The sequence below is a fragment of the Pimephales promelas genome, chromosome 15 (genome assembly GCF_988280905.1).
Source record: "Pimephales promelas chromosome 15, fPimPro1.hap1.1, whole genome shotgun sequence".
In the NCBI taxonomy this organism is placed as follows: domain Eukaryota; kingdom Metazoa; phylum Chordata; class Actinopteri; order Cypriniformes; family Leuciscidae; genus Pimephales; species Pimephales promelas.
The window spans coordinates 21268353-21293455 of NC_142783.1; the positions used below are offsets into that span (position 1 = coordinate 21268353).

The window sequence follows — 25103 nt, forward strand, 5'->3', positions numbered from 1 at the left end:
TTTGTGTACCCAAATCTTCATTTCACATGACTTTGCCCCTGCTGGATGTTTCCTCCCTGTGCCCCACAGAGCTCTATGCCAGCAATTATGACAATGTTAGCAGACCATGCAGCCAGACAGCTGCTGGACTTTAACCAGAAACTGGATATCAACCTGCTGGATAATGTGGTCAACTGCCTGTACCATGGGGTCGGGCCACAGGTAAGGAAGACCATTTCACAAACCGGTGAAACATAGTACCAAATGTAAGTATACGTGTGTAAATATATAAATATATATATATATATATATATATATATATATATATATATATATATATATATAAATAAATTTATTTATTTATATGTGTGTGTGTGTGTGTGTGTGTGTGTCTAAGAAATAAACTGCATTAGATGCATTGAAATATTATTCTTTAGAACTTTCTATTCAAAGAGTCCTGAAAAAACGTTCACAGTTCCCGCAACATGGTTTTCAACATTTATAATAATAAGAACTGTTTCTTGAGCACCAAATCAGCATATTAGGATGATTTCTAAAGTACCATGTGGCGTTGGAGACTGCTGTAATGATGCTGAAAATGTAATCTTCCCATCACAGGAATAAATTACATTTTACAACATGTTACGTTAAATTTAGGGCTGTCAAGTGATTACAATTTTTAATCCAATTATTTACAGGATATGCCGATTAATAAATCGAATTAATCGTACATTAAGTTTGGCTGAGAAATTACCCCCAAAAGATAATTTAAAGTCATCATTGTGTTCAATGAGAAAAGCATCAAATAGAGATTAAAAAAAGTAGCTTTACAATGAAATATATTATTTATTACATAGAATACATAGAATTTATTACATAAATGTTTAGGGCCATGATTTTTGTTTTCAGGAGCTGCATCTGAATTGGTTTTTAAAATTTATTTTAGAGATAGGGATTTTGTCCAAATAATTTTTTTAATCAAATAAATGCTGCCTTTGTGAAGTTGTCTTTCAAAAGAATTAATCATATTTGTGTGTATAAATACACATTCTGACATCATTATATATATTGTCCACAGTTTTGTTGTTTTTGTTTTATAGTGTAAGTTAAGACAAGTGTTTCTCTATTTCAGCAAAGAATGGCCCAGGAGGTGCTGACTCATTTGAAGGAGCACCCAGACGCGTGGACACGAGTTGACACCATTCTAGAGTTCTCTCAGAATATGAACACCAAAGTAAGCCAAGTCCCAACTTACTCTGGTGGAGGGTCATGGTTTCTATACTTTGAGGAAGATCTGATCTCTTATCACATATTATACTGGAACACAATTTGGTTTTCTTTTCCTTCAAACCAGAACGATTGCCTTATATCAGCAAATACCCATTTTCTGATGTGTATTGGGGTTGCTTAGCATCATGTCAGAAACAGATTCCTCTGTACACATTTGAGATCACATTTTCCTACACCTCTCCTCACAGTCCTGTCTTGGTCAAGCTAAGTCAGAGTTAAAGTTGGTGTGTGAGGATCCTCTGTTGACAGTGAAATACCTCAGTACTACCTTCAACTGTACAGTAGCCAGAGGTGTGTTAATGACTGACTGTTTGAGGTCAGGATATATAAAGCACCTGATCCATGTGATCCAAGTTCTGAGCCATGGATTTTTATTTTGATATTGATGATGAAAGCAGAGGATCCATGTAGTGTAGAATTTCTGGAAGCCTGAAACAGAATTTCTGCTCTGATAAACTACACACTCCCAGAGTTCATAACATTTGTTCACTTTGTAGTGCGTAGACTGAATGTAAATAATTTAGTGAATAGTGTAGTATTTGGGATGAATTGTCTTCCTCAGTGTGTTAATAGACTTCCTCAAAGTACTGCTGACCCAGTTTGCCGTCTGCTTGCCTTTTAAGATTGCTCTTAACACTCTGGTCATTACTAATGTTTGAGTTGATTTATCAACAGTATCTGTAATATCAAAATGATAATGGTCCAAAAGTGAGGGCTCTAGAAGAACAGACAGGAAAAAATGCAGAGCAGGTAAATTCTTTGAATTTGTCTAAATTCATCAAGCAAAATACAGACAGAGCGCATTTAAAGTGCTTTTTGAACGTTTGGCTTTTTGCTTAATTTATTTACAGCCTTGAAAAAGCAAACAAAAGACAATTAATTGAAGTTGTTCATTTTTGATATTAATCACAATGTTCCATTATGTTGATTGCTTGTAATAGGACGAAAAGGGGTGTGTCTTCCTGTGCACCTTGACACAGCTAGGCTTTGGCGGCAGGCCTCCACAAGGTCTACCTTTTCATTCCCTTACTCTCAATTCTGCTGTGCCTCCATTCACACTGCACATGCCTCATATGGAGCTGAGAGACGGCAGGGAGATAGGCAGGCGGTTTACCCCATTTTGTTTTTACCCCAGTCATGGATGGTAACAGTTGTTTCCACTGTAGGGATCATCAGTGTCTTTGTGTGCTGTGGTTCCCATTTTCTCCCCAAGCATTTGTGACCCGTGCTGGCAAAATGTGTCGTAATGCGCACAAGCTAATTATGAGCTACAGGCAAAACAAGTGAAATGTCAGTTTTGGTTGAATTTGAGGTTTTCACAAAAATTCTTTCAGTAAGCCCTCGACTAGCGATTCCAATGCCACAAATAGTAATGATGAAGCATCTACAATTATCTTTATTTGTACATTTTCTGAGAGGCTAGGCTACCTTTCAAAATCTTAATAAAATGCAGTTTTTCTCTGCACGCTTCTCGGCGGTTAGTGCTTCTCAAGTTTGGTATCGTTGTAAAGTGCAGCATTCCAACTTTGAAAATATTCATAGCCAATTCTCAGTGGCATGAGTCTGAACCAATGAAATGTGATTCTTAATTTGATCTTACTCTCGCTGACTGGCACATCCGAAGCATGCACACAAAGACGCTTCTCAGACAGCGCGCAATCCCGATATACAGAGAATTAAAGCATTTCAAAATAATTTTTGTGTATTCATGCAATTGCAAACATCTGCTATGTCTTAAATTAACATTTTTTTAACTGTTGGGCAAAAACATCTGATGTGTACTAACGTTAGATCCGTGCATTAAGTAGGTCCTAATATATAGGCTGTCTGTCTCATCAATGTTAATCAAACAATTATGGTATCATGGAAAAAAAAAATTAATATATATATTTTTTCTATAGATATGGGTTTTGACTTGGTGTGTGCCAAATTTGGTGTTATTACCAGGGAGCTTAATGGATGATTGCTAGGTGAATTGTTTTGGAACCTTCTGAAAACTCGATTCTTCTCAAAATTGACTTTGCTGACTTTATCCACCAATTGGTGTAGCACAAATCATCTTTTTTTTGTCTGATTCCAACAAATCATATTTCATTAAAAATATATATATTTTTATAGAGAGAATGTAAAAATAATAACTATTTTTTTAAAAATTTGTTCATCGTGACTAATTTTGCCATCACGGATCACGTTTCTCCTCTACCCTATTTTGTTTCTCCTCTTGATCATGCACCAAGAAATATAGCAACATCACATGTGGACAATGGGCTATATGCACGCATAAGTTCCGCATTTGACGCAAGGATGCTCGTCCATTTCCGGTTGTGTAGATTAAAGCGGACGAAAACCGGAGAAAACGGGATTATGGCAGAGTCTTCAATATTTACTGTCCTCCCGTCTTTGAAACGAAATTTACATACGTTTAGATGTAATTTTATATATAGTTATGTTTATTTAATATAATTTTAAAAAGAAGCATAAACACAACGAGGGGTGTCTGTTTTATCTGTTTTTGTGACTAACGTTTCATTAGTATAACCATGGAGTATAAAATTCAATATAAATTCTCTGTATTGCATTGGACTCTATGATCGGGGAAGTTATCGAGCATCCTTACACCTTCACCGGCAATAACGCCGTGCATAGAGCCCATAGTGACTAAGCGTCCTGTTGCAATGTTTTTTTTTTTGGCATTGCCCTTTTTCTTTTTCTTTTATGTTTATTTTTAAACCTCTTAAAAATTAAAGGTGAAAAGATCCTGGTGATTTGAGAAAATTAAATCTGTCTGTTATGTAACCTACCTCTCCAGGCCTCACCTTTAATACACTCACATAGTGTATGATCTGTATTCCCTGTTTTGCTTTTACACATTACTTTTTTTGCGTCATGTTTTTCCTCTTTCCTCATTAATCCCTACAGTCGAAATGCTGATGATCCAAATAACAATAGTGATCATGACAAGGACACTAATGCACCATGAATACTCTCTTAAAAGCAGCATGGTGGCAGTCTTAAGGCAGTCTATAGACCCAAACCTGTGGCTTGTCTTGCTGTTCCTGAGACCCACACCAGTTATTGGTGGAAACATTAGTGTCACTTTAAAACAGAAAGGGGTTTGGTCTTTAGTTCGCCTATGGGAAAACGTATCTATGATGATTAAATCCTTGTGAGTGGCCATTGACTCATAAAAGAATCCTTCGGTTCTTTTTATTTTTGGACACATGTTGCGTCGTTCCCCCAAGCTGCTTGCTTTGTTGTGGCCGAGCACAGAATCAAACCATTAGCTTTTTGCTATTAACGTAACGTCTCCTTTCCTGTCTTTCACATTCTGGTGTGACATGGCCAGAAACAGCAAAACTTCTACAGAATCTCATACAAACATTGTATAGTTTTTATGGGGGATTATGGACTTTTTTGTGTTCTTTTTTGAGTTTGTAATAAAAATTTCTCACTGAAGTCAAATCTGCATGAAGTTTTTTTCAATCTGAATCCATTTGGAACAATCTAAAGAATGTGTGAAAATATATTAGGCAGTCAAAGTTAAGAGCAATTTTTTTGTTTTCCTTGTTTAACGGTACAGCTCTGGCAGATTGGCTGGTTAAAGCTTGGATCCTTACATCTTGATTTGTTCTCTTGGCATTACAGTACTATGCTCTGCAGATTCTGGAAACAGTTATTAAAACAAGATGGAAGATTCTGCCCAGAAACCAATGTGAAGGTAGGACTTACTCATAAGAATTCCCCCTTACCACTTTGAGATAAATGACTAATTCATAGCTCAGTTTAAATCAATTCTTAAGTCATAAGCAGCTCAAAGGAGGCTGGATTTGGACAAGTGGTGAAGGGATCATTAAAAGGTAGAAGTAAACATTTCACTCTGTGACGGACTCTACAAAACGTTCTTAGCAGGCCAGCACATTCATTAGTCAAGTGAGTGATTGCCAAGTTGAGCTGAATTCTCCTTTTAAAAATGCATGGAAGGCTGTCTGCTCAGCTTAGTGTTCATTTGCTTCCAAAAAGACTGGAATCTGCTCTGTTAAAGATAAAATGAAATAGAAAAACATGGCATAAGGGAAAAAAGGGATTTTTTATCTTGCAGTTACTGTAAATTTGGCCTCTAGTTCATAAACGCCAGAGGAGAACTGGCCCCTGACTAAGCCTGGGTTCTCCCAAGGTTTTTTTTTTTCTCCATTGGGTCATCTGATGGAGTTTTAGGACACCATCGGGTCACTTGATGGAGTTTTTCGGTTCCTTGCTCAGTTGGGGATATTCAAATTAAATGACCCATCATACCATTGATCTGCTCTACCAAACTTGGATGGTTTTTTTTCCAGTAGTAAACAAACAATGTTAAGTTGTTTTGATACAGCTTAGATGCAGCTTTGATACAATCTGTATTGTGAAAGGCGCTATACAAATATATTTGACTTGACTATATATATATATATATATAAATATGTGTGTGTGTCTTATACAAAGTTAAAGGGATAGTTCACCCAAAAATGTACATTCTGTCATCATTTACTCACCCTCAAGTTGTTCCAAAATAAATTATTAGGGGAAAATGAATAATTTGAAGTCAATGATGTTCATCAACTGTTTGGTTACCCATTTTCTTCGAAATATCTTCTTTTGTGTTCAGCAGAAGAAAGAAATTCATACAGGTTTGGAACAACTTGAGGGTGTTTAAAAATGTTGTTTGTTGGAAGTATGATTTAGCAGATCTGCAGGTGATCAGACAGTCTTCTGAGAAGAGCTGCTTCCATCTGAATGGAGAGCTCTTGGAGGTATGTGCTGTCTTACAGTATGCATTGACGCTCTTCACTGCTCTGCTTTATTTCAGGCATTAAAAAGTATGTTGTGGGGCTGATTATCAAGACATCATCAGATGCAGCCAATGTTGAGGTCAGTGAATGTCCACTTATTTTGTTTACTGTCTTCTTTAGTTGATATCTGTTTTATTCTATGCTCTGCTTCCTTTCAGAAAGAAAAGGTGTACATTGGAAAACTCAACATGATATTAGTACAGGTGAGTTTTGTCTGACTACTTATTCTTAGTGCACATTAGAGGGATTCATAGCCATTCATAATGATGATGTGGGGGCATATATTTGATGACTGCAATAAAAATGTCTGTTACCCTTCATGTTTCTTGATGTGTTCGTGTTTAGATCCTGAAGCAGGAATGGCCAAAACATTGGCCCACATTTATCAGTGACATTGTTGGTGCTAGCCGCACCAGTGAGAGCCTTTGCCAGAACAACATGATCATTCTGAAACTCCTCAGTGAAGAGGTGTTTGACTTCTCCAGTGGCCAGATGACACAAGTAAAAGCCAAACATCTGAAGGACAGGTGAGATCGCATTAAAAGAGAATAACTGTCATATTTTATGGTTTACTATTAAATAGGGGTGACCCCGAATAGTCGAAGATTCAATGCTTTGATAGGAGGAGCTTGAGTCGACTACCAATCTCATGGTTGAATCTTTGCAGAGATGTTATGAAACGAGGAACATTTTGGCTAAATGAGGGTGCTCAGTGTCTGATTTCACATCTAACTACCTGCCAAGAAGTTAATATACAGCCTATTATGATAATGCTGTAAATAAAAATGTGAAAAGAAAGAAGCTTTTAATAAATATTTTTAATGTGTGTGAATAAATTCAACCACCCATGTGAGAGATTTAATTTTCACTTTCCATGATCCGTGACCGAGAGAGGAGCATCTTGGCAGCAGAGATTTAAATCTTTAACAATGGATTAAAAAAAATCTAAAGTGTGGATGCACATCATCATAAAGGATATTCTCCAAGGCTGGATTTAGCATCAGGAAATTAAACCATGATCGCACTTCTGCTGGCTAATGTTATTTGTATAATGTTATAACAAGTTATTTTTCTTCAGGAGATTCTAAAACACTTAAAGTGAAAAACGCTTAAATGCTTAAAGAGCACTGTTCTGTACATCGTGGCTTTAAAATGTTAAAGCCCCACCCACTATTCGACTATTAGTTGACTAAAGGCAAGACTTGACGATTCTAATTCCACTATCAAAATCCTTATTCGGGGACACCTCTATTATTAAACGAAGTTGTATCATATTACTTCTTGAAAATTAATCTGTATTGTTTTGTGATCCATCTGCAGCATGTGCAATGAGTTCTCTCAGATATTCCAGTTGTGCCAGTTTGTGATGGTATGTATTGTTTTTTTTTTATATATTGTTTTTCTCTCATACAAAAAGAGTTTGTGAAAGTATATGCAAACTTTCTCTTAATCATTTAAACACTCTCTAAATTCTTTTTCAGCTTTTCTAGTTAATTATTAAATGATGAACTGACAATCTAGTGTTTTGTAATTTGTGATTTGTCAACATAACTCTCATAAACCTTAAAAGAAATCTCTGATTTTAATGTCACAGCTATAACATTTAAAATTGAACCATACGTTTGTTTTGCATATGTATAAAAATCATGTTATCAAGTTTTTATTGGCTTGAAAATTTAGTTTTTTTCAACATTTTTTTAGGAAAATTCCCAGAATGCCCCTCTTGTGCATGCTACCTTGGAGACTCTGCTAAGGTTTCTCAACTGGATTCCCTTGGGCTATATCTTTGAAACTAAACTCATCAGTACCCTGGTGTACAAGGTAAAATATCTAAATGTTTTATTACTCTTAGAGACTTTGTGAAGAACTAGGAATATAGTTGTTTGATAGATGACTTCATTTTTACCTTTACTCATTAGTAACTGCTATAAATCACCACTTTTATTTAAAAAAAAAAACAATATTGAGCAGCAGCATGCTTCAAGTGAACAATCAGAATTAAGTGTTCCCGACAGTAGTGTAATAACTATGTTTATAGTGTATGTATTTTTTGTTGTACAAATGATTCATGCAATAACAATTACAAATATAGCTGCGAGCAGCGATGGCGGGCCCAAGCCGGTGGCACCGCAACCCCGGTTCCTTTAGTTACCTAAAGGCACCCGGGTAGCGGTGCCGAAGGCTTTGGCCCTTTTATGATTAAATGTTAAAACGGCTTGCCATACTCTGTCATTTCGACTAGTCACAATTATGTTACAGATGTCTTAAATGATAATACAAACTATCCAAAATGTAATTACGAATAGACAGAAAGACGTTGTTGATATCTACAATGTTAATTCCGGACAGGCAAACTTAGCTTTTAAATGTTAAAAGGGCTTGCCATACAGGGACGTAGGCTCAGAGAGAGGCTCACCATATTCAAACCAAAATATCTGACTTCCTCTTGGTCCGAGCTAATGACTATGTATTAGAAAGTTGTCTGGCTTGAGGAGTACAATGTATATACCGATTTTTGTAACTGTAGATAAAACTAACAACCCCACTTTTGTCAAAAGGTGGCGCTATTTAGTCCTTGCACATTGCCCGTTTCTGAAACTTTGCACGTCTACTGGCTAATAAATGTGATGTATCTGTTGAGTTTCAAGCAATTTCAATTTCAATTTGACTGTTGAAAAGAAGTGCGCCGATTAGATACTCAGGATCGGTATCGGCTCTGACACTGCCATCTTTGACGAGGCTGATTCAAATTCTATATTGTGCATATACTATTCTGTTAGGCACAAAGGCACAAAAACTTTCTAAAGTACCATAAAGTTTTTGTGTACTGTATTATTAGTGTTCTGAAGCTATTATGTGATATAGAAATTAATATTTAAGTCATTAAATTCAAGAACACAAACTTTTCCCTCTCTGCGCCTGTCAGTCATTCTCCATTCAGCATTCAAACAGCACGTCACATTCGGTTACAGTCAATGATGAAACGATCTTCAATGATTCAATGTTAATCCTATTATACTGGATCTTTAAGATAAAGGTCTAAAGGTCTATATTTTCGAATGAAGAAACTTTTTCTTGCTGGACTTTATTGCTGTAACTTAATCGTGTTACTTTCTACCGGGTGTCGGACGCTGTCGGTTAGATCACAACACTAGAGTCAGAGCACTATAATTGTTCTTCACGCACACAGTAACTGAAATTTAAAACCTTTAAAAGAAAAGGCTCAATAAACTATTGCATAGATAGATAATGTATAATACACTGTTCATAAATATGTATTTCCTTTGTGCTTTGAACTTTTCAATACGGACTCAATGCGCTGTAACTTCATGTGGCTTCAAGCACATCATTCTCCGCTCGGGATGCACATAAGTGCTTTGTGCTGCACCGTATTGGAGCCGTAATATCATAATGCAGTGACGTAATGACAGATTATTAATTGCCTTTCAATTATATGTTGCTTTATAGCAGCCATGGCTATATTTTTTTTTAATGATTTTTGTTATCTTGTTTTTCATGAATGTATTTTTCAAAAATAAGAGCAATGTGTATTATCTATTATTAATATGGTTTATAATAGCATTTTTGTCATAGATTATGACAAAGTAATCATATGATCCACCAGCGAGGAACCAGCAGAACAGAGTGAACATTCTTTCTGTTTAGTTCAATCCTACTTAATAGGAATTTATTTAAAATGCTCGCTCTAATCCACACCATTAATGTCTTGTGCGGACATCCGTATTTTGACTTTCGGTTTTAAGTAAGCGATTTAAAAGCTCCCAAGTCCCAGCGGAGTCACACGTTGATTAACCGGTGGGAATATACACAATAGGCCTACCTGATATTGAACACAAGAGGGCAGTATAGCACTACGTATGACTCAGATTATTATTTTTTTATGAATTTTACAACAATTCTGGCTGTTTTTGAACGTAAACACAATTCTTAAATGAAAAAAAAGGAAAAATTGGGGAAGTTATAATACTTGTATAATTTAATTTAGAAACAAATGATGTATAATTACATTTTTAGAAGATATGAGGCTTTTAGTGTTTACTTTTTTGACATTACTTTAATCTTTTGCCATAGTTGCACATGTCTATTGGCTAATAAATGTGATGTATCTGTTGAGTTTCAAGCAATTTCAAGCAAGCTAAGAGTCCCAAAAGCATCAAAAAATAATGTTAAAGTTTGTTTCGTTGCCACGGCATTTTGAAAGTGACACACTTCCTGCTGCCAGTTGGTGGCGCTATAACTTTGACTCACAATAGTCACATCCATGTGATCGGTCTCTTACAGCGAAAACACTGCTGAAGTTTCATCAAGATCAGTTAATGTATGCTGAAGTTATAACACACATCCTGTTCCATGTTTCTCGCCATAATTTCGTTTCCTCGCCACGGCCAAACCGTTCGAGATATCAAAAATCCCGTGGCACTTTTTCATCCTTAATGTCTTGACTTCACGCTGATCGAGTTTCGTCGAATTTGGTTCAGTGCTCTAGGAGCAATAATTTAAATTACATTGCATGTGTTTTAAACACAACCCTAAATAGCCAACTTCCTGTTGGGCTGGGGTAAAAAGTAAGAGTGTGAAGTATATATGAAACGATGAGATCTATATGTGTACCAAGTTTCATATTATTACATGCAAGTGTGTTTGATTTATGGACCAAATTTTCAGACCAAGTTTATTGACCAAGTTAATCTGATTAATAAACTAATTATATAAAACTATTGTCAATTCACTACAATTAAACTAGTTATATGCCTTTACTTATAAAAAATAAAAATAAAAACTTATTTAAAAAATACCAGGCTTGAGAAATGTATTTTCTTTATGCAGGTCATACACACAGCAGTGAAATGGTTAAGCCCCCTCCCCCTGCACACACACACACACACACACACACACACAGACAGCCAGCCAGCCAGCCAAAGGCTCAGAGTGGCCATATTCAAACAAAAATATCTGAGTTTCTGTGGGTCCTAGCTAATAAGTGTCAATTAGAAAGTTGTCCGGCTCGAGGAGTACAATATACATACCAATTTTTGTAACTCTAGTTAAAACTAACCACCCCACTTTTGTCAAAAGGTGGCGCTACTGAGCCCTCACCACGCCCGTTTCTGCAACTTTGCACATGTCTACTGGCTAATAAATGTGATGTGTCTGTCGAGTTTCATGCAATTTGAAGCATGCTAAGGGTCTCAAAAGCATCCTAAAAGCATCCTAAAAGAAGGGTAAAGTTTGATGCGTCGCCACGGCAACAGTTTCAAAGATATCAAGAATCCATTCACAGGTCTACATCTGCCGTATGTTTACATTATACATATGAAGTTTGAAGCAAATCGGGTAAAAATAAAAGGGTGATATCTAAGCATTTTGAAAGTGACACACTTCCTGCTGCCAGTTGGTGGCGCTATAACTTTGACTCACAATAGTCACATCCATGTGATCGTCCTCTTACAGCGAACACACTGCTGAAGTTTCATCAAGATCAGTTAATGTATGCTGAAGTTATAACACACTTCCTGTTTCACGTTTCTCGCCATGATTTCGTTTCCTCGCCACGGACAAACCGTTCGAGATATAAAAAATCCCCTCGCAAACTTTCATCCTCAATGTCTTGACTTCACGCTGACCGAGTTTCGTCGAATGTGGATCAAAGCTCTAGGAGGAGTATTTGACATTCCATTGCGAGCGTTTTACAAACAAACCTCAATAGCCAAATTCCTGTTGGGCTGGGGTAAAAAGTAAGAGTGTGAGGTATAGATGAAACGATGAGATCAACGTGTGTACCGAGTTTCATATTATTACATACAAGCGTGTTTGAGTTATGGACCAAGTGTTCGGACCCCGTTCCAGGGGGCGCTGACGAGCTGCCCTGCCACGTCCGGGTACCATCTTCAGCCCGGCTCTGATGGCCGCGGGTTCTGACCCGTGTGCAAAGTTTCAAGAGTTTTCGAGCACGTTAAGGGCCCCAAAAGTGCCCAAAAGGTAGCAAAATAATAATAATACTAAAGAATAAATATAGCTGCGAGCAGCGATGGCGGGCCCAAGCCGGTGGCACCGCAACCCCGGTTCCTTTAGTTACCTAAAGGCACCCGGGTGGCGGTGCCGAAGGCTTTGGCCCTTTCATGATTAAATGTTAAAACGGCTTGCCATACTCTGTCATTTCGACTAGTCAAAATTATGTTACAGATATCTTAAATGATAATACAAACTATCCAAAATGTAATTACGACTAGACAGAAAGACGTTGTTGATATACAATGTTAATTCCGGATAGGCAAACTTAGCTTTATACAGGGACATAGGCTCAGAGAGAGGCTCACCATATTCAAACCAAAATATCGGACTTCCTCTTGGTCCGAGCTAATGACTATGTAATAGAAAGTTGTCCGGCTTGAGGAGTAAAATGTATATACCGATTTTTGTAACTGTAGATAAAACTAACAACCCCACTTTTGTCAAAAGGTGGCGCTATTTAGTCCTTGCACCATGCCCGTTTCTGAAACTTTGCACGTCTACTGGCTAATAAATGTGATGTATCTGTTGAGTTTCAAGCAATTTCAATTTCAATTTGACTGTTGAAAAGAAGTGCGCCGATTAGATACTCAGGATCGGTATCGGCTCTGACACTGCCATCTTTGACGAGGCTGATTCAAATTCTATATTGTGCATATACTATTCTATGTAAGGCACAAAGGCACAAAAACTTTCTAAAGTACCATAAAGTTTTTGTGTACTGTATTATAAGTGTTCTGAAGCTATTGTGTGATATAGAAATTAATATTTAAGTCATTAAATTCAAGAACACGTAAACTTTTCCCTCTCTGCGCCTGTCAGTCATTCTCCATTCAGCATTCAAACAGCACGTCGCATTCGGTTACAGTCAATGATGAAACGATCTTCAAGATGATTCAATGTTAATCCTATTATACTGGGTCTTTAAGATAAAGGTCTAAAGGTCTATATTTTCGAATGAAGAAACTTTTTCTTGCTGGACTTTATTGCTGTAACTTAATCGTGTTACTTTCTACCGGGTGTCGGACGCTGTCGGTTAGATCACAACACTAGAGTCAGAGCACTATAATTGTTCTTCACGCACACAGTAACTGAAATTTAAAACCTTTAAAAGAAAAGGCTCAATAAACTATTGCATAGATATATAATGTATAATACACTGTTCATAAATATGTATTTCCTTTGTGCTTTGAACTTTTCAATACGGACTCAATGCGCTGTAACTTCATGTGGCTTCAAGCACATCATTCTCCGCTCGGGATGCACATAAGTGCTTTGTGCTGCACCGTATTAGAGCCGTAATATCATAATGCAGTGACGTAATGACAGATTATTAATTGCCTTTCAATTATATGTTGCTGCGTCATTAAACATCTGTCCTATGCATTTCAAACATTTATAGCAGCCATGGCTATATCTTTTTATGATTTTTGTTATCTTGTTTTTCATGAATGTATTTTTTAAAAATAAGAGCAATGTGTATTATCTATTATTAATATAGTTTATAATAGCATTTTTGTCATAGATTATGACAAAGTAATCATATGATCCACCAGCGAGGAACCAGCAGAACAGAGTGAACATTCTTTCTGTTTAGTTCAATCCTACTTAATAGGAATTTATTTAAAATGCTCGCTCTACTCCACACCATTAATGTCTTGTGCGGACATCCGTATTTTGACTTTCGGTTTTAAGTAAGCGATTTAAAAGCTCCCAAGTCCCAGCGGAGTCACACGTTGATTAACCGGTGGGAATATACACAATAGGCCTACCTGATATTGAACACAAGAGGGCAGTATAGCACTACGTATGACTCAGATTATTATTTTTTTCTGAATTTTACAACAATTCTGGCTGTTTTTGAACGTAAACATAATTCTTAAATGAAAAAAGGGAAAAATTGGGGAAGTTATAATATTTGTATAATTTAATTTAGAAACAAATGATGTATAATTACATTTTTAGAAGATATGAGGCTTTTAGTGTTTACTTTTTTCACATTACTTTAATCTTTTGCCATAGTTGCACATGTCTACTGGCTAATAAATGTGATGTATCTGTTGAGTTTCAAGCAATTTCAAGCATGCTAAGAGTCCCAAAAGCATCAAAAAAGAATGTTAAAGTTTGTTTCGTTGCCACGGCAACAGTATCAAAGATATCAAAAATTCATTCACAGGTCTACATCTGCCGTGTATTTACATTATACAGATGAAGTTTGAAGCAAATCGGTTAAAAATAAGAGAGTGATTTCAAAGCATTTTGAAAGTGACACACTTCCTGCTGCCAGTTGGTGGCGCTATAACTTTGACTCACAATAGTCACATCCATGTGATCGGTCTCTTACAGCGAAAACACTGCTGAAGTTTCATCAAGATCAGTTAATGTATGCTGAAGTTATAACACACATCCTGTTTCATGTTTCTCGCCATAATTTTGTTTCCTCGCCACGGCCAAACCGTTCGAGATATCAAAAATCCCGTGGCACTTTTTCATCCTTAATGTCTTGACTTCACGCTGATCGAGTTTCGTCGAATTTGGTTCAGTGCTCTAGGAGCAATAATTTAAATTCCATTGCATGTGTTTTAAACACAACCCTAAATAGCCGACTTCCTGTTGGGCTGGGGTAAAAAGTAAGAGTGTGAAGTATATATGAAACGATGAGATCTATATGTGTACCAAGTTTCATATTATTACATGCAAGTGTGTTTGATTTATGGACCAAATTTTCAGACCAAGTTTATTGACCAAGTTAATCTGATTAATAAACTAATTATATAAAACTATTGTCAATTCACTACAATTAAACTAGTTATATGCCTTTACTTATAAAAAATAAAAATAAAAACTTATTTAAAAAATACCAGGCTTGAGAAATGTATTTTCTTTATGCAGGCCATACACACAGCAGTGAAATGGTTAAGCCCCCTCCCCCTGCACACTCACACACACACACAGACAGCCAGCCAGTCAGCCAGCCAGCCAAAGACACAGAGACACAGAGACATGTAGGCTCAGAGTGGCCATATTCAAACAAAAATATCTGACTTTCTGTGGGTCCTAGCTAATAAGTGTCAATTAGAAAGTTGTCCAGCTCGAGGAGTACAATATACATACCAATTTTTGTAACTCTAGTTAAAACTAACAACCCCACTTTTGTCAAAAGGTGGCGCTACTGAGCCCTCACCACGCCCGTTTCTGAAACTTTGCACATGTCTACTGGCTAATAAATGTGATGTGTCTGTCGAGTTTCATGCAATTTGAAGCATGCTAAGGGTCTCAAAAGCATCCAAAAAGCATCCTAAAAGAAGGGTAAAGTTTGATGCGTCGCCACGGCAACAGTTTCAAAGATATCAAGAATCCATTCACAGGTCTACATCTGCCGTATGTTTACATTATACAGATGAAGTTTGAAGCAAATCGGGTAAAAATAAAAGGGTGATATCAAAGCATTTTGAAAGTGACACACTTCCTGCTGCCAGTTGGTGGCGCTATAACTTTGACTCACAATAGTCACATCCATGTGATCATCCTCTTACAGCGAACACACTGCTGAAGTTTCATCAAGATCAGTTAATGTATGCTGAAGTTATAACACACTTCCTGTTTCACGTTTCTCGCCATGATTTCGTTTCCTCGCCACGGACAAACCGTTCGAGATATAAAAAATCCCCTCGCAAACTTTCATCCTCAATGTCTTGACTTCACGCTGACCGAGATTCGTCGAATTTGGATCAAAGCTCTAGGAGGAGTATATGACATTCCATTGCGAGCGTTTTACAAACAAACCTCAATAGCCGACTTCCTGTTGGGCTGGGGTAAAAAGTAAGAGTGTGAGGTATAGATGAAACGATGAGATCAACATGTGTACCGAGTTTCATATTATTACATACAAGCGTGTTTGAGTTATGGACCAAGTGTTCGGACCCCGTTCCAGGGGGCGCTGACGAGCCGCCCTACCACGCCCGGGTACCAGCTTCAGCCCGGCTCTGATGGCCGCGGGTTCTGACCCGTGTGCAAAGTTTCAAGAGTTTTCGAGCACGTTAAGGGCCCCAAAAGTGCCCAAAAGGTAGTAAAATAATAATTATTATAATAATAATAGTAAAGAAAAATAATCCCAAGGAAAACAATAGGGCCTTCGCCCTTTCAGGGCTTGGGCCCTAATAATCCCAAGGAAAACAATAGGGCCTTCGCCCTTTCAGGGCTTGGGCCCTAAAGATTGCATTTCAAGCAGTGGTCTTTGAGATATTTGTTGACCTCTCTTCTCTCTTCTATATTTATTTCTAGTTTTTAAACGTCCCGATGTTTCGCAATGTGACACTGAAATGCTTGACTGAAATAGCAGGAGTCAGTGTCAGCCAGTACGAAGAGCAGTTTGTCAGTCTCTTCACTCTGACCATGATGCAGCTCAAACAGGTAACCTCCTCTCTTGTTTAAATCAAAGTAAAATTCCCATATACCCATTGGTCTTGGGCTATTCTGATGTTCTCTTTCTTACTTGTGTGTTGAAGATGCTTCCACTGAACACCAACATCCGGCTGGCGTATGCAAACGGTAAAGATGATGAGCAAAACTTTATTCAGAACCTCAGCCTGTTCCTCTGCACCTTCCTCAAAGAGCACGGACAGCTGATAGAAAAGAGACTGAACATCAGAGAGACGCTTATGGAGGTATGCACAGACTGAACTTGGTTGTGGAGAATCAACCACTGTCTCTTTGCTGATTAGATGCCAATGTGTTAAGACCCTGTTTGTTCTGTTCAGGCTCTACATTACATGTTGCTGGTGTCAGAGGTGGAGGAGACCGAGATCTTTAAGATCTGTTTGGAGTACTGGAACCACCTTGCAGCTGAGCTGTACAGAGAGAGTCCTTTCTCAACTTCGACTTCTCCCTTACTCTCAGGCAGCCAACACTTTGATGTACCGCCCCGCAGACAGCTCTACCTACCTGTGCTGTCTAAGGTTAGCTCACTTACAATTTGTGATGAAATACTTCTTTTTTTTTTTTTGGTAGAAACAATAGAGTTTTTTGTGATACTGTTTTGCAGGTACGTTTGTTGATGGTGAGCCGCATGGCCAAGCCAGAGGAAGTGCTGGTGGTGGAGAACGATCAGGGCGAGGTGGTTCGAGAGTTCATGAAGGATACAGACTCCATCAACCTCTACAAGAACATGAGGGAGACGCTTGGTGAGCGCTATGCTCCTTTGTACTATGAATGCAGATTTTTTTTTTTGCCCACTAATCTGTGTTTATTATAAGTGTGATCATATTTCTCTCTCTCTGCAGTCTATCTTACCCATCTGGATTATGCCGACACAGAGCGTATTATGACAGAAAAGCTTCACAATCAGGTGAACGGTACAGAGTGGTCCTGGAAGAACCTGAACACACTATGCTGGGCTATTGGTTCCATCAGTGGAGCTATGCATGAAGAAGATGAGAAGCGTTTCCTCGTCACTGTCATAAAGGTGCGGAAATCTTAAAATGCAAAGATGTAAAGTCTTGTAATGAAAAATAAGAACCATAACAATGTTCCCACAACATCTACAGGACCTGCTGGGACTATGTGAGCAGAAGAGAGGCAAGGATAACAAGGCCATCATTGCCTCCAACATCATGTACATTGTTGGCCAGTACCCACGGTTCCTACGTGCGCACTGGAAATTCTTGAAGACTGTTGTTAATAAATTGTTTGAGTTTATGCATGGTGAGTAGCAAATGCTTTGAGCCTTAGAATAGAATCAAAGATTTGCATCTGTATACAGATGTGATATCTTTTGGTCTGATTTTTAAATAAAAGCATCTTTGATGTCAGATTTGATTATACATATACAGAGTTCTAATTTTAGCTTGATTAAATTAACACGATTACATCAGTTCTTTTACAATTATTTTTTACTATTTATTCTTCTCAGAAACCCATGATGGAGTTCAAGACATGGCGTGTGACACGTTTATAAAGATAGCTCAGAAGTGTAGGAGGCATTTTGTGCAGGTGCAGGTGGGAGAGGTGATGCCCTTCATTGATGAGATCCTCAACAACATCAACACCATCATCTGTGACCTGCAGCCCCAGCAGGTATCAAATAACCTCATCTGTCTCCGTTAGCCTGCTCCATGTTTAACGGTCACATTATGCTTTAGAAATGTATAACATTTGAGAAGTTTTTGCAACTCTGCTGGACTTGAACGACCATTTGTTGTTTGTAGGTGCATACATTTTACGAGGCTGTTGGCTATATGATTGGAGCACAGACGGATCAGGCTGTACAGGAACACCTAATAGAGAAGTACATGTTGTTGCCTAACCAGGTGTGGGACAGCATCATTCAGCAGGCCACCAAGGTGTGTGTTTTCTCAAACATCAAATTTTGTTCAATTAAAAAAAAAAAAAAATTTAAGACTGATCTTAAATTTATGGTGTTGTATGTTTATGGTGTTATTCTATAGAATGTGGACATTCTTAAGGACCCGGAGACAGTGAAGCAGTTGGGAAGCATCCTGAAGACCAACGTCCGAGCGTGTAAAGCCGTGGGACACCCTTTTGTTATTCAGTTGGGTCGCATCTACCTGGACATGCTCAATGTATACAAGTGCCTCAGTGAAAACATCTCTGCTGCCATCCAGACCAACGGTGTGTTTTTCTTTAGTCTATCAAATCTCTCTGTACTTTTCAGATTTTATCATATGTGTGCGCACATGTTTAAGACAAGAAGTTTAATTCTAGAGTGTATTCATGTGTATATTTTCCGTGTATATGCATCTCTGTTGGTTGTAGGCATGTGCCGGTATTGAGCTTTTATCACGGTATATGGTTATCACGATATTTGAATTGCACGAGAAACGGATGGATTGGGGGTATCTAAAAAAACAACTTGCATCACAATGTCTAATTGTGATTGTCAAAACATTTGGTAACTAAACAGAATTTCATTATGTTTAGTCACATTTACAAGCGCCAAAACAGTATTTATTTTCTAAATTTCATTTAAAAAGGACAGAACCTGGGAGCTTATATTTTTTTCATGTCATAAGGATCCTGCTCTGTCTTGTCTGTTAGTGGCAGTTTCCCCTTTACTCTGCGATTTTTCTCTGCGTGAGAAAATGGATGTGTGGCGTGAGAGCATGTGAAAAGTGTAAATTGCGCGAGTCTCAAGCTGAAAGCTCAGCCCTGTTTTTAGAAGGGATACATCGTCGGCAGCGTTCCTCCTTCCGCCATGCTTCTTCTTCATGTGAGGATTGTTTATTTTAGTCTATATTAGAGTGCGCACTGCGTAGCATATCTTTTTACAGTAGTTGATGGAAAATAAACTAATGCACATAAAAAAAATCTGAATTCGGATCTATTATTTTTCATGGTATTTTGAAGTGGCGCAATAACTATATCGTGCATATTCATTACCACGATTTATCGCATTACCGAATACCGGCACATGTCTAGTTGGTTGTCTCAGAGTGACAGTCTGATTACACAAACCTGCTCAGCTGGAAGACAAAAGGCTGTCACAGAGCTTAGCTGTGTGTGTGTGTGTGTGTGTGTGTGTGTGTGTGTGTGTGTGTGTGTGTGTGTGTGTGCGTGCGTGCGTGCGTGCGTGCGTGTGTGTGTGTGTGAACACAGCGGTCCATTACAGGGCTGTCTGAGCAGCTATATATAGCACTATAGCTAGAACAGAATGAGTTAAGTTTAAATAAATAGTTGCCTAAGAAAATTATTATTAATGAGAAAGTCTGACTTTCCCTGAATACATGACAAAAACATTATATAATAGACTTAACTCAAAAACCTCAAGTGCTTTATGTCTGTTTATTTGATTTGTTTTTTTGTAGGTGAGATGGTGACAAAGCAGCCTCTCATCAGGAGCATGCGCACCGTGAAGAGAGAGACTCTGAAGCTGATCTCAGGCTGGGTCAGCCGCTCCAATGACCCACAGATGGTGAGACACAAATCACAGCTTTTAGGTAGGGATGCACCGAGATGAAAATTATGGGCCAAATCAGACAATTATTTATTTATTATTTAAAATTAGCGCTTTTTTGTGTAATTGTATTGATATTAGACTTATATAATTCAGTCATTTTAATGAATCTGAATTTAAGAAATACAAGCCAATAAAATAATTACACTTTGATTGAAAGTAAAATTGGGTAGAAAATAAATGAATATTAAATATCAATATATTTTTCTTTATTCAGTTTAATGCAACAAAATCAGTTTTAAAAGATTTATTTTTGACCAGTTCCCCAAATAATATATTGTCCTACACAGCTGATATTATCGGATCATGTGAGCAGAGTGTAGTGGGAAGCGGATCAGTGAACAACAGGGTAACGTCACTTTACCATCATTGCCCAGCACGGCTATACCACACCATGATACTGCACAGTAGGGCTATTCCATAGAGAATCAAACTGTGATGTGGTGAAGCATAACGGTGCCTCGCTAGCATTAGCGTTAGTATTAGTAAGCCCAGCTAAACCCTGAGATGATAGAATTATACTGCCACGGTATACAGCACTGAAGTTTGGACTCATTTTGGTTACCACTATAAAGAAACTACAAAGGAAATTGACAAGAGTCATGTTGTTTTCAAAATAAGCCATGCTAAATACAATACTCGGGAAACATTGAATCTGAGAGCTCATTTAACATCCCCACACCATCCGCGCTGCTGAGTGTGGCGTTTCAGTAGAATATGTAAATATGCGCTCCATGCTTTCCTCTCAATAACAAAATAAACACGCAATGAAAATGACAGCGGTGGCAGCAGCATGAAAGCATCTAATCAGAGTGATGTTGATATTTACACTATTCAGCACTCCAGTTAAGGCATGTTTAGTTATATAGCAATTTATACTATAGATTTCTTTAAAACATGCAGCATTGCAGTATTACATTTTTTTTTTAGTGTCCTGGAGTGGACTATGCACAGCACTACACCTAAGCAGCAGGGTGTTATGATTATTAGAGCGTATATTTTCGTCCATTTGTCTCTTTTGGCCAAAAATGTTGAAATTTTGGCTCATCCCTACATTTAGGCAAAGGGTCTGGACTGAAAATCAAGCTGTGTACATGTTGTTGAAATACTTTTGAGAAGATGACCCACTCAATCTTAAACAAAACTGCATTCTCATCATTTTTTATTCTTACAAATACAATACATTTTTAAATGAAAAAAAGAGCAAATATGACCGTAGCATATTTTTTCTGCAATGTGATTTATTATGCAAACCAAAATTTTAAATGTTATATATATATATATATACACTGCACATTGTTACTTTAAACTGTCACAGCACATTACTTAAACTGTCACAGCACATTACTATTGACGACAAGAAATAAAAAAAACATGGATGTAAAATATGACCTTTCTCTAATGCATTCATCTAATTTTAAAACTAAAATCTTGATTCTAGCTCTGTTTTTTTTCATGATGAGACTATTTGTCCAGCTCAAGGCTGTTCTGTGTTGTGTGTTTGATAGATCCAGTATTTCTATCTCTGTGCAGATAATTCTGTTATACCTGATCCAGAGCCGGCAGTTTGGACATGTTCAGATTAGCACTGTCCTTACACAACACACACTTATCCGCTCATCCTTTAAGCCTGTCTGCGCATGTGTTATTGTTCATACTCTAGGTGGGGGAGAACTTTGTCCCTCCGCTGTTGGATGCTGTGCTCATTGATTACCAGCGCAATGTCCCAGCAGCAAGAGAACCGGAAGTGCTTAGTACCATGGCAACAATCGTAAACAAACTGGGTGGACACATTACTGGAGAGATCCCTCAGATATTTGATGCAGTGTTCGAGTGCACATTAAACATGATCAACAAAGTAAGCTGCCCTTATTTATCCAGCAACATTGTGTGATAAAAATGCAATATTCTATTGTCCGTTATTGTTGAAATCAGACTGCATTTGTTTTTTTATCTGAAGAATCTTTTGAAATTTGTCTATTTTTTGGAATTGTAAAGAGCATAATATCCTTTTCTTTTCTTTTTTTTAGGATTTTGAAGAATACCCAGAACACCGGACACATTTCTTCTATCTGCTGCAGGCAGTGAACTCTCACTGTTTCCCAGCATTCCTGGCTATCCCACCAGCCCAGTTTAAGCTTGTGCTTGACTCCATTATATGGGCTTTTAAACACACTATGAGAAACGTGGCAGACACTGGTGAGAACACAGATGCACTCATCACAGCTAGATGTCAGATTTACCCTAATCATTTATCATAACATGCATACAAAACTGTACAATGAAAAATGTCACGTAGGCCTTCAGATTCTCTACACGCTGCTGCAGAACGTGGCCCAGGAGGATGCGGCAGCTCAGAGCTTCTATCAGACATACTTCTGTGACATCCTACAACACATCTTCTCTGTTGTCACGGATACATCACATACAGCCGGTCAGTACTTGCCACCCTCCCCTCTCTCTCTCTCTCTCTCTCTCTCTCTCTCTCTCTCTCTCTCTCTCTCTCTCTCTCTCTCTCTCTCTCTCTCTTTTTTTGCCTGAACACTGTGTAACCATGTTGTTATCATGAGCACTAAGGTTTTTCTAGAATAATCATTAAAATAGTGCAGGAATAATCAATTTAATAATTTAACAGTTCATATACATTGCTAAAATTATTATTTTCTAATTTAACTTGAATTATAAATGATTTAAAAATCTTTAACTGCTCAGATATTTACTGATTTATATCTTGTGAAGATTAAAGTTATAGCCACGTTGTTGTTTTTTTCTTCATCCTTAATAGAATCTGTTTTTGTTATTTATGTTATAAAACTAGCATATTTTTTTATAGTGACATGATTAAATCTGTAAATGCGTCCGTTTGTTCAACCTCTGCATATTTGTCATCCAGGTTTGACCATGCATGCTTCTATTTTGGCGTACATGTTTAACCTTGTTGAGGAAGGAAAAATCAGTGCAACTCTGAACCCCACAAACCCAGTAAACAACCAAGGATTTATCCAGGAGTATGTTGCCAACTTGCTCAAATCAGCTTTCCCCCACTTACAAGAGTGAGTATCCTACAAACTAATGCTCCACAAGTAGGGATGCACAATGATATCGGGAAAACATCGGTGCCGGCCGATAAAAGCTTAAAATCACTATTAAAATCTCTCCACAATCTGCTTTTGAAGAAAAATCATAACGTACATTCACATCACGTGTAAACGCAGAGGTAGAGTTACACTCACGGGACACTGCAATTCACAAAAGTTCAATATTTGCATGTTTGTCAAAGTCTTGCTAGTTAAACATGTCATTCACGTGCTGATGTGCTGTTCTAATATGCACCCGACGCTCGCAGGAACTAAAACTTTCTTTCTAAAAAATTTCTTTCCATCTTGCTTTATTGCAGAGTTGTAACTAAACTGACTTATAAATTTATCTAATTTATATGCTAAAAAATGCTAATTTTAAAAATGTATAATCATTGTCTTGTTTTAAAAGTATGAGTGCCTAATAATGAGTGCCATCATGCCCATATTGTACTGGTAACTGGTCCCCATAGATGTTTTTCTGGAAAGTGCACGTTTCATTTCGTCCACGCTCATATGAACTCATGTTAACGCACGATGCGGTTATCTTTTCCGAGCTGCAGTTTATAAACATACGCCGCTGCCCTTGGTATTATCAAACGTAATAAATATTTCCATCTCCCTTTTTCTTTTTGTCTGGCACAAAGGCACAGAACACAGCCCTGGAAGTGGCTGGCATTAGCAAGCAAGACACGGATACACTGCTGCTAGGTTAGACAGATAGAAAGAGATGCACATCAGCTTAACTTTACTGTTCTTTGCTGATATCAAACTTGGAGAGGAGAGAACACAAGTCTGCCTGATCGCTGTTCCCGCAATTCACTTTTATGGTGTTTTCTCTGTCTCTCTTTTTGTGACCAGAAGGATAGTTCCACTTAATTTACCTCATCGATGTGGTAAACTTTGATTGACGCGCTTTGACAGGAGGGTAGACAACTTGCGTAGTGTGCGTATAGGGTAGTATATGCATATATGGAAGTCACTGGAGTACAGCAACTGTTTGGTTAGCCACATTCTTCCAAATAAAGAAATTAAAACAACTTGAGCGAGTAAATTGACAATTTGAATTTTTGGGAGAACTATCCCTTTAATGTTGATAAAACAACAAAACACAGAGGAAATCACTCACTGCTCTTGACTGAGAACTTTAATAGAAGCTTTTAATAAGAGTTTTTTTTTGCACTTTAAAAAATATATAAAATACATCGGTATCGGCAAAATTAGTTTGAAAATATCGTCCAAAATCCAATATCGTGCATCCCTATTCACAAGAAATTGCGCACTCCAAAAAACGCATCTGGAGAGGCACTGCATGAAATGTCACTTTTACAATTACAGTAGTGTCCTATCTTTAATAAAAATGTCACAAGGTTTGATAAATTGTTGTGTAATGTAATAGAAAGTGTGACGTTCCAAAACATGTAGGGCCATTGTATGTTCTTGGCATGTGTTGTCTTAACATGTGGATTTATTAAAGAAATATTAAAGAAAATTGTTCTTTGCAATTGGTTAAATCCAGCAGCATCAGTCTTTTTGAAATGCTTAGGACCAATATTCCCTCTAATTTTTTTTCTTGCTGAGCTAAACTTCTTTTTCTATTGGGTGGATATTTTTCGCTACCTGAGCAAAAATATTCTTTATACCTGACCTGTACAACATACGTAAACACAATGGTTTCAACATTCAGTTGTAACTTTTAACTTGAATGTGCCATTTATATTTTATTTGCCCCTTGATGTAACTTATTGTTATTAAATCATATTTTTGAAATACAAGCAGTTAATTAAGAAGTCAGTAAATGAAGCACATTTTAGGTTACCTGATTTTTTTTTTTTTTTTTTTTTTTTTTTACAGTGCTATTAACTGTACAGTCTTTACCAAGAAATCCTATGAAAAATTATTTGCAAAATCTTCTACAGGACAGTTCAA

The 25103-nt window shown here is 37.5% G+C and overlaps 1 protein-coding gene across 3 annotated transcripts in view; it reads left to right on the forward strand.

The window, feature by feature from the left end:
- Positions 1-25103, forward strand: part of xpo1b (exportin 1 (CRM1 homolog, yeast) b) — a 29888-nt gene that overhangs the window by 2043 nt on the left and 2742 nt on the right. Inside the window, exons 2-23 of one of the 3 annotated variants that reach the window (XM_039655204.2) lie at positions 70-201; positions 1112-1213; positions 4915-4987; positions 6113-6174; positions 6254-6298; positions 6441-6622; positions 7416-7464; positions 7797-7916; positions 16410-16538; positions 16634-16792; positions 16886-17083; positions 17170-17308; positions 17408-17589; positions 17672-17828; positions 18037-18200; positions 18332-18466; positions 18572-18755; positions 19949-20055; positions 21761-21955; positions 22128-22296; positions 22397-22531; positions 22991-23150. In XM_039655204.2, coding sequence (XP_039511138.1) covers positions 76-201; positions 1112-1213; positions 4915-4987; positions 6113-6174; positions 6254-6298; positions 6441-6622; positions 7416-7464; positions 7797-7916; positions 16410-16538; positions 16634-16792; positions 16886-17083; positions 17170-17308; positions 17408-17589; positions 17672-17828; positions 18037-18200; positions 18332-18466; positions 18572-18755; positions 19949-20055; positions 21761-21955; positions 22128-22296; positions 22397-22531; positions 22991-23150 — 2972 coding nt within the window. In that variant the 5' untranslated portion in view covers positions 70-75. Of the gene's footprint in view, positions 1-69; positions 202-1111; positions 1214-2002; positions 2278-4914; positions 4988-6112; positions 6175-6253; positions 6299-6440; positions 6623-7415; positions 7465-7796; positions 7917-16409; positions 16539-16633; positions 16793-16885; positions 17084-17169; positions 17309-17407; positions 17590-17671; positions 17829-18036; positions 18201-18331; positions 18467-18571; positions 18756-19948; positions 20056-21760; positions 21956-22127; positions 22297-22396; positions 22532-22990; positions 23151-25103 lie in introns of those variants that run through there. The other 2 variants (XM_089120344.1, XM_089120345.1) reach the window with 2 other exon arrangements.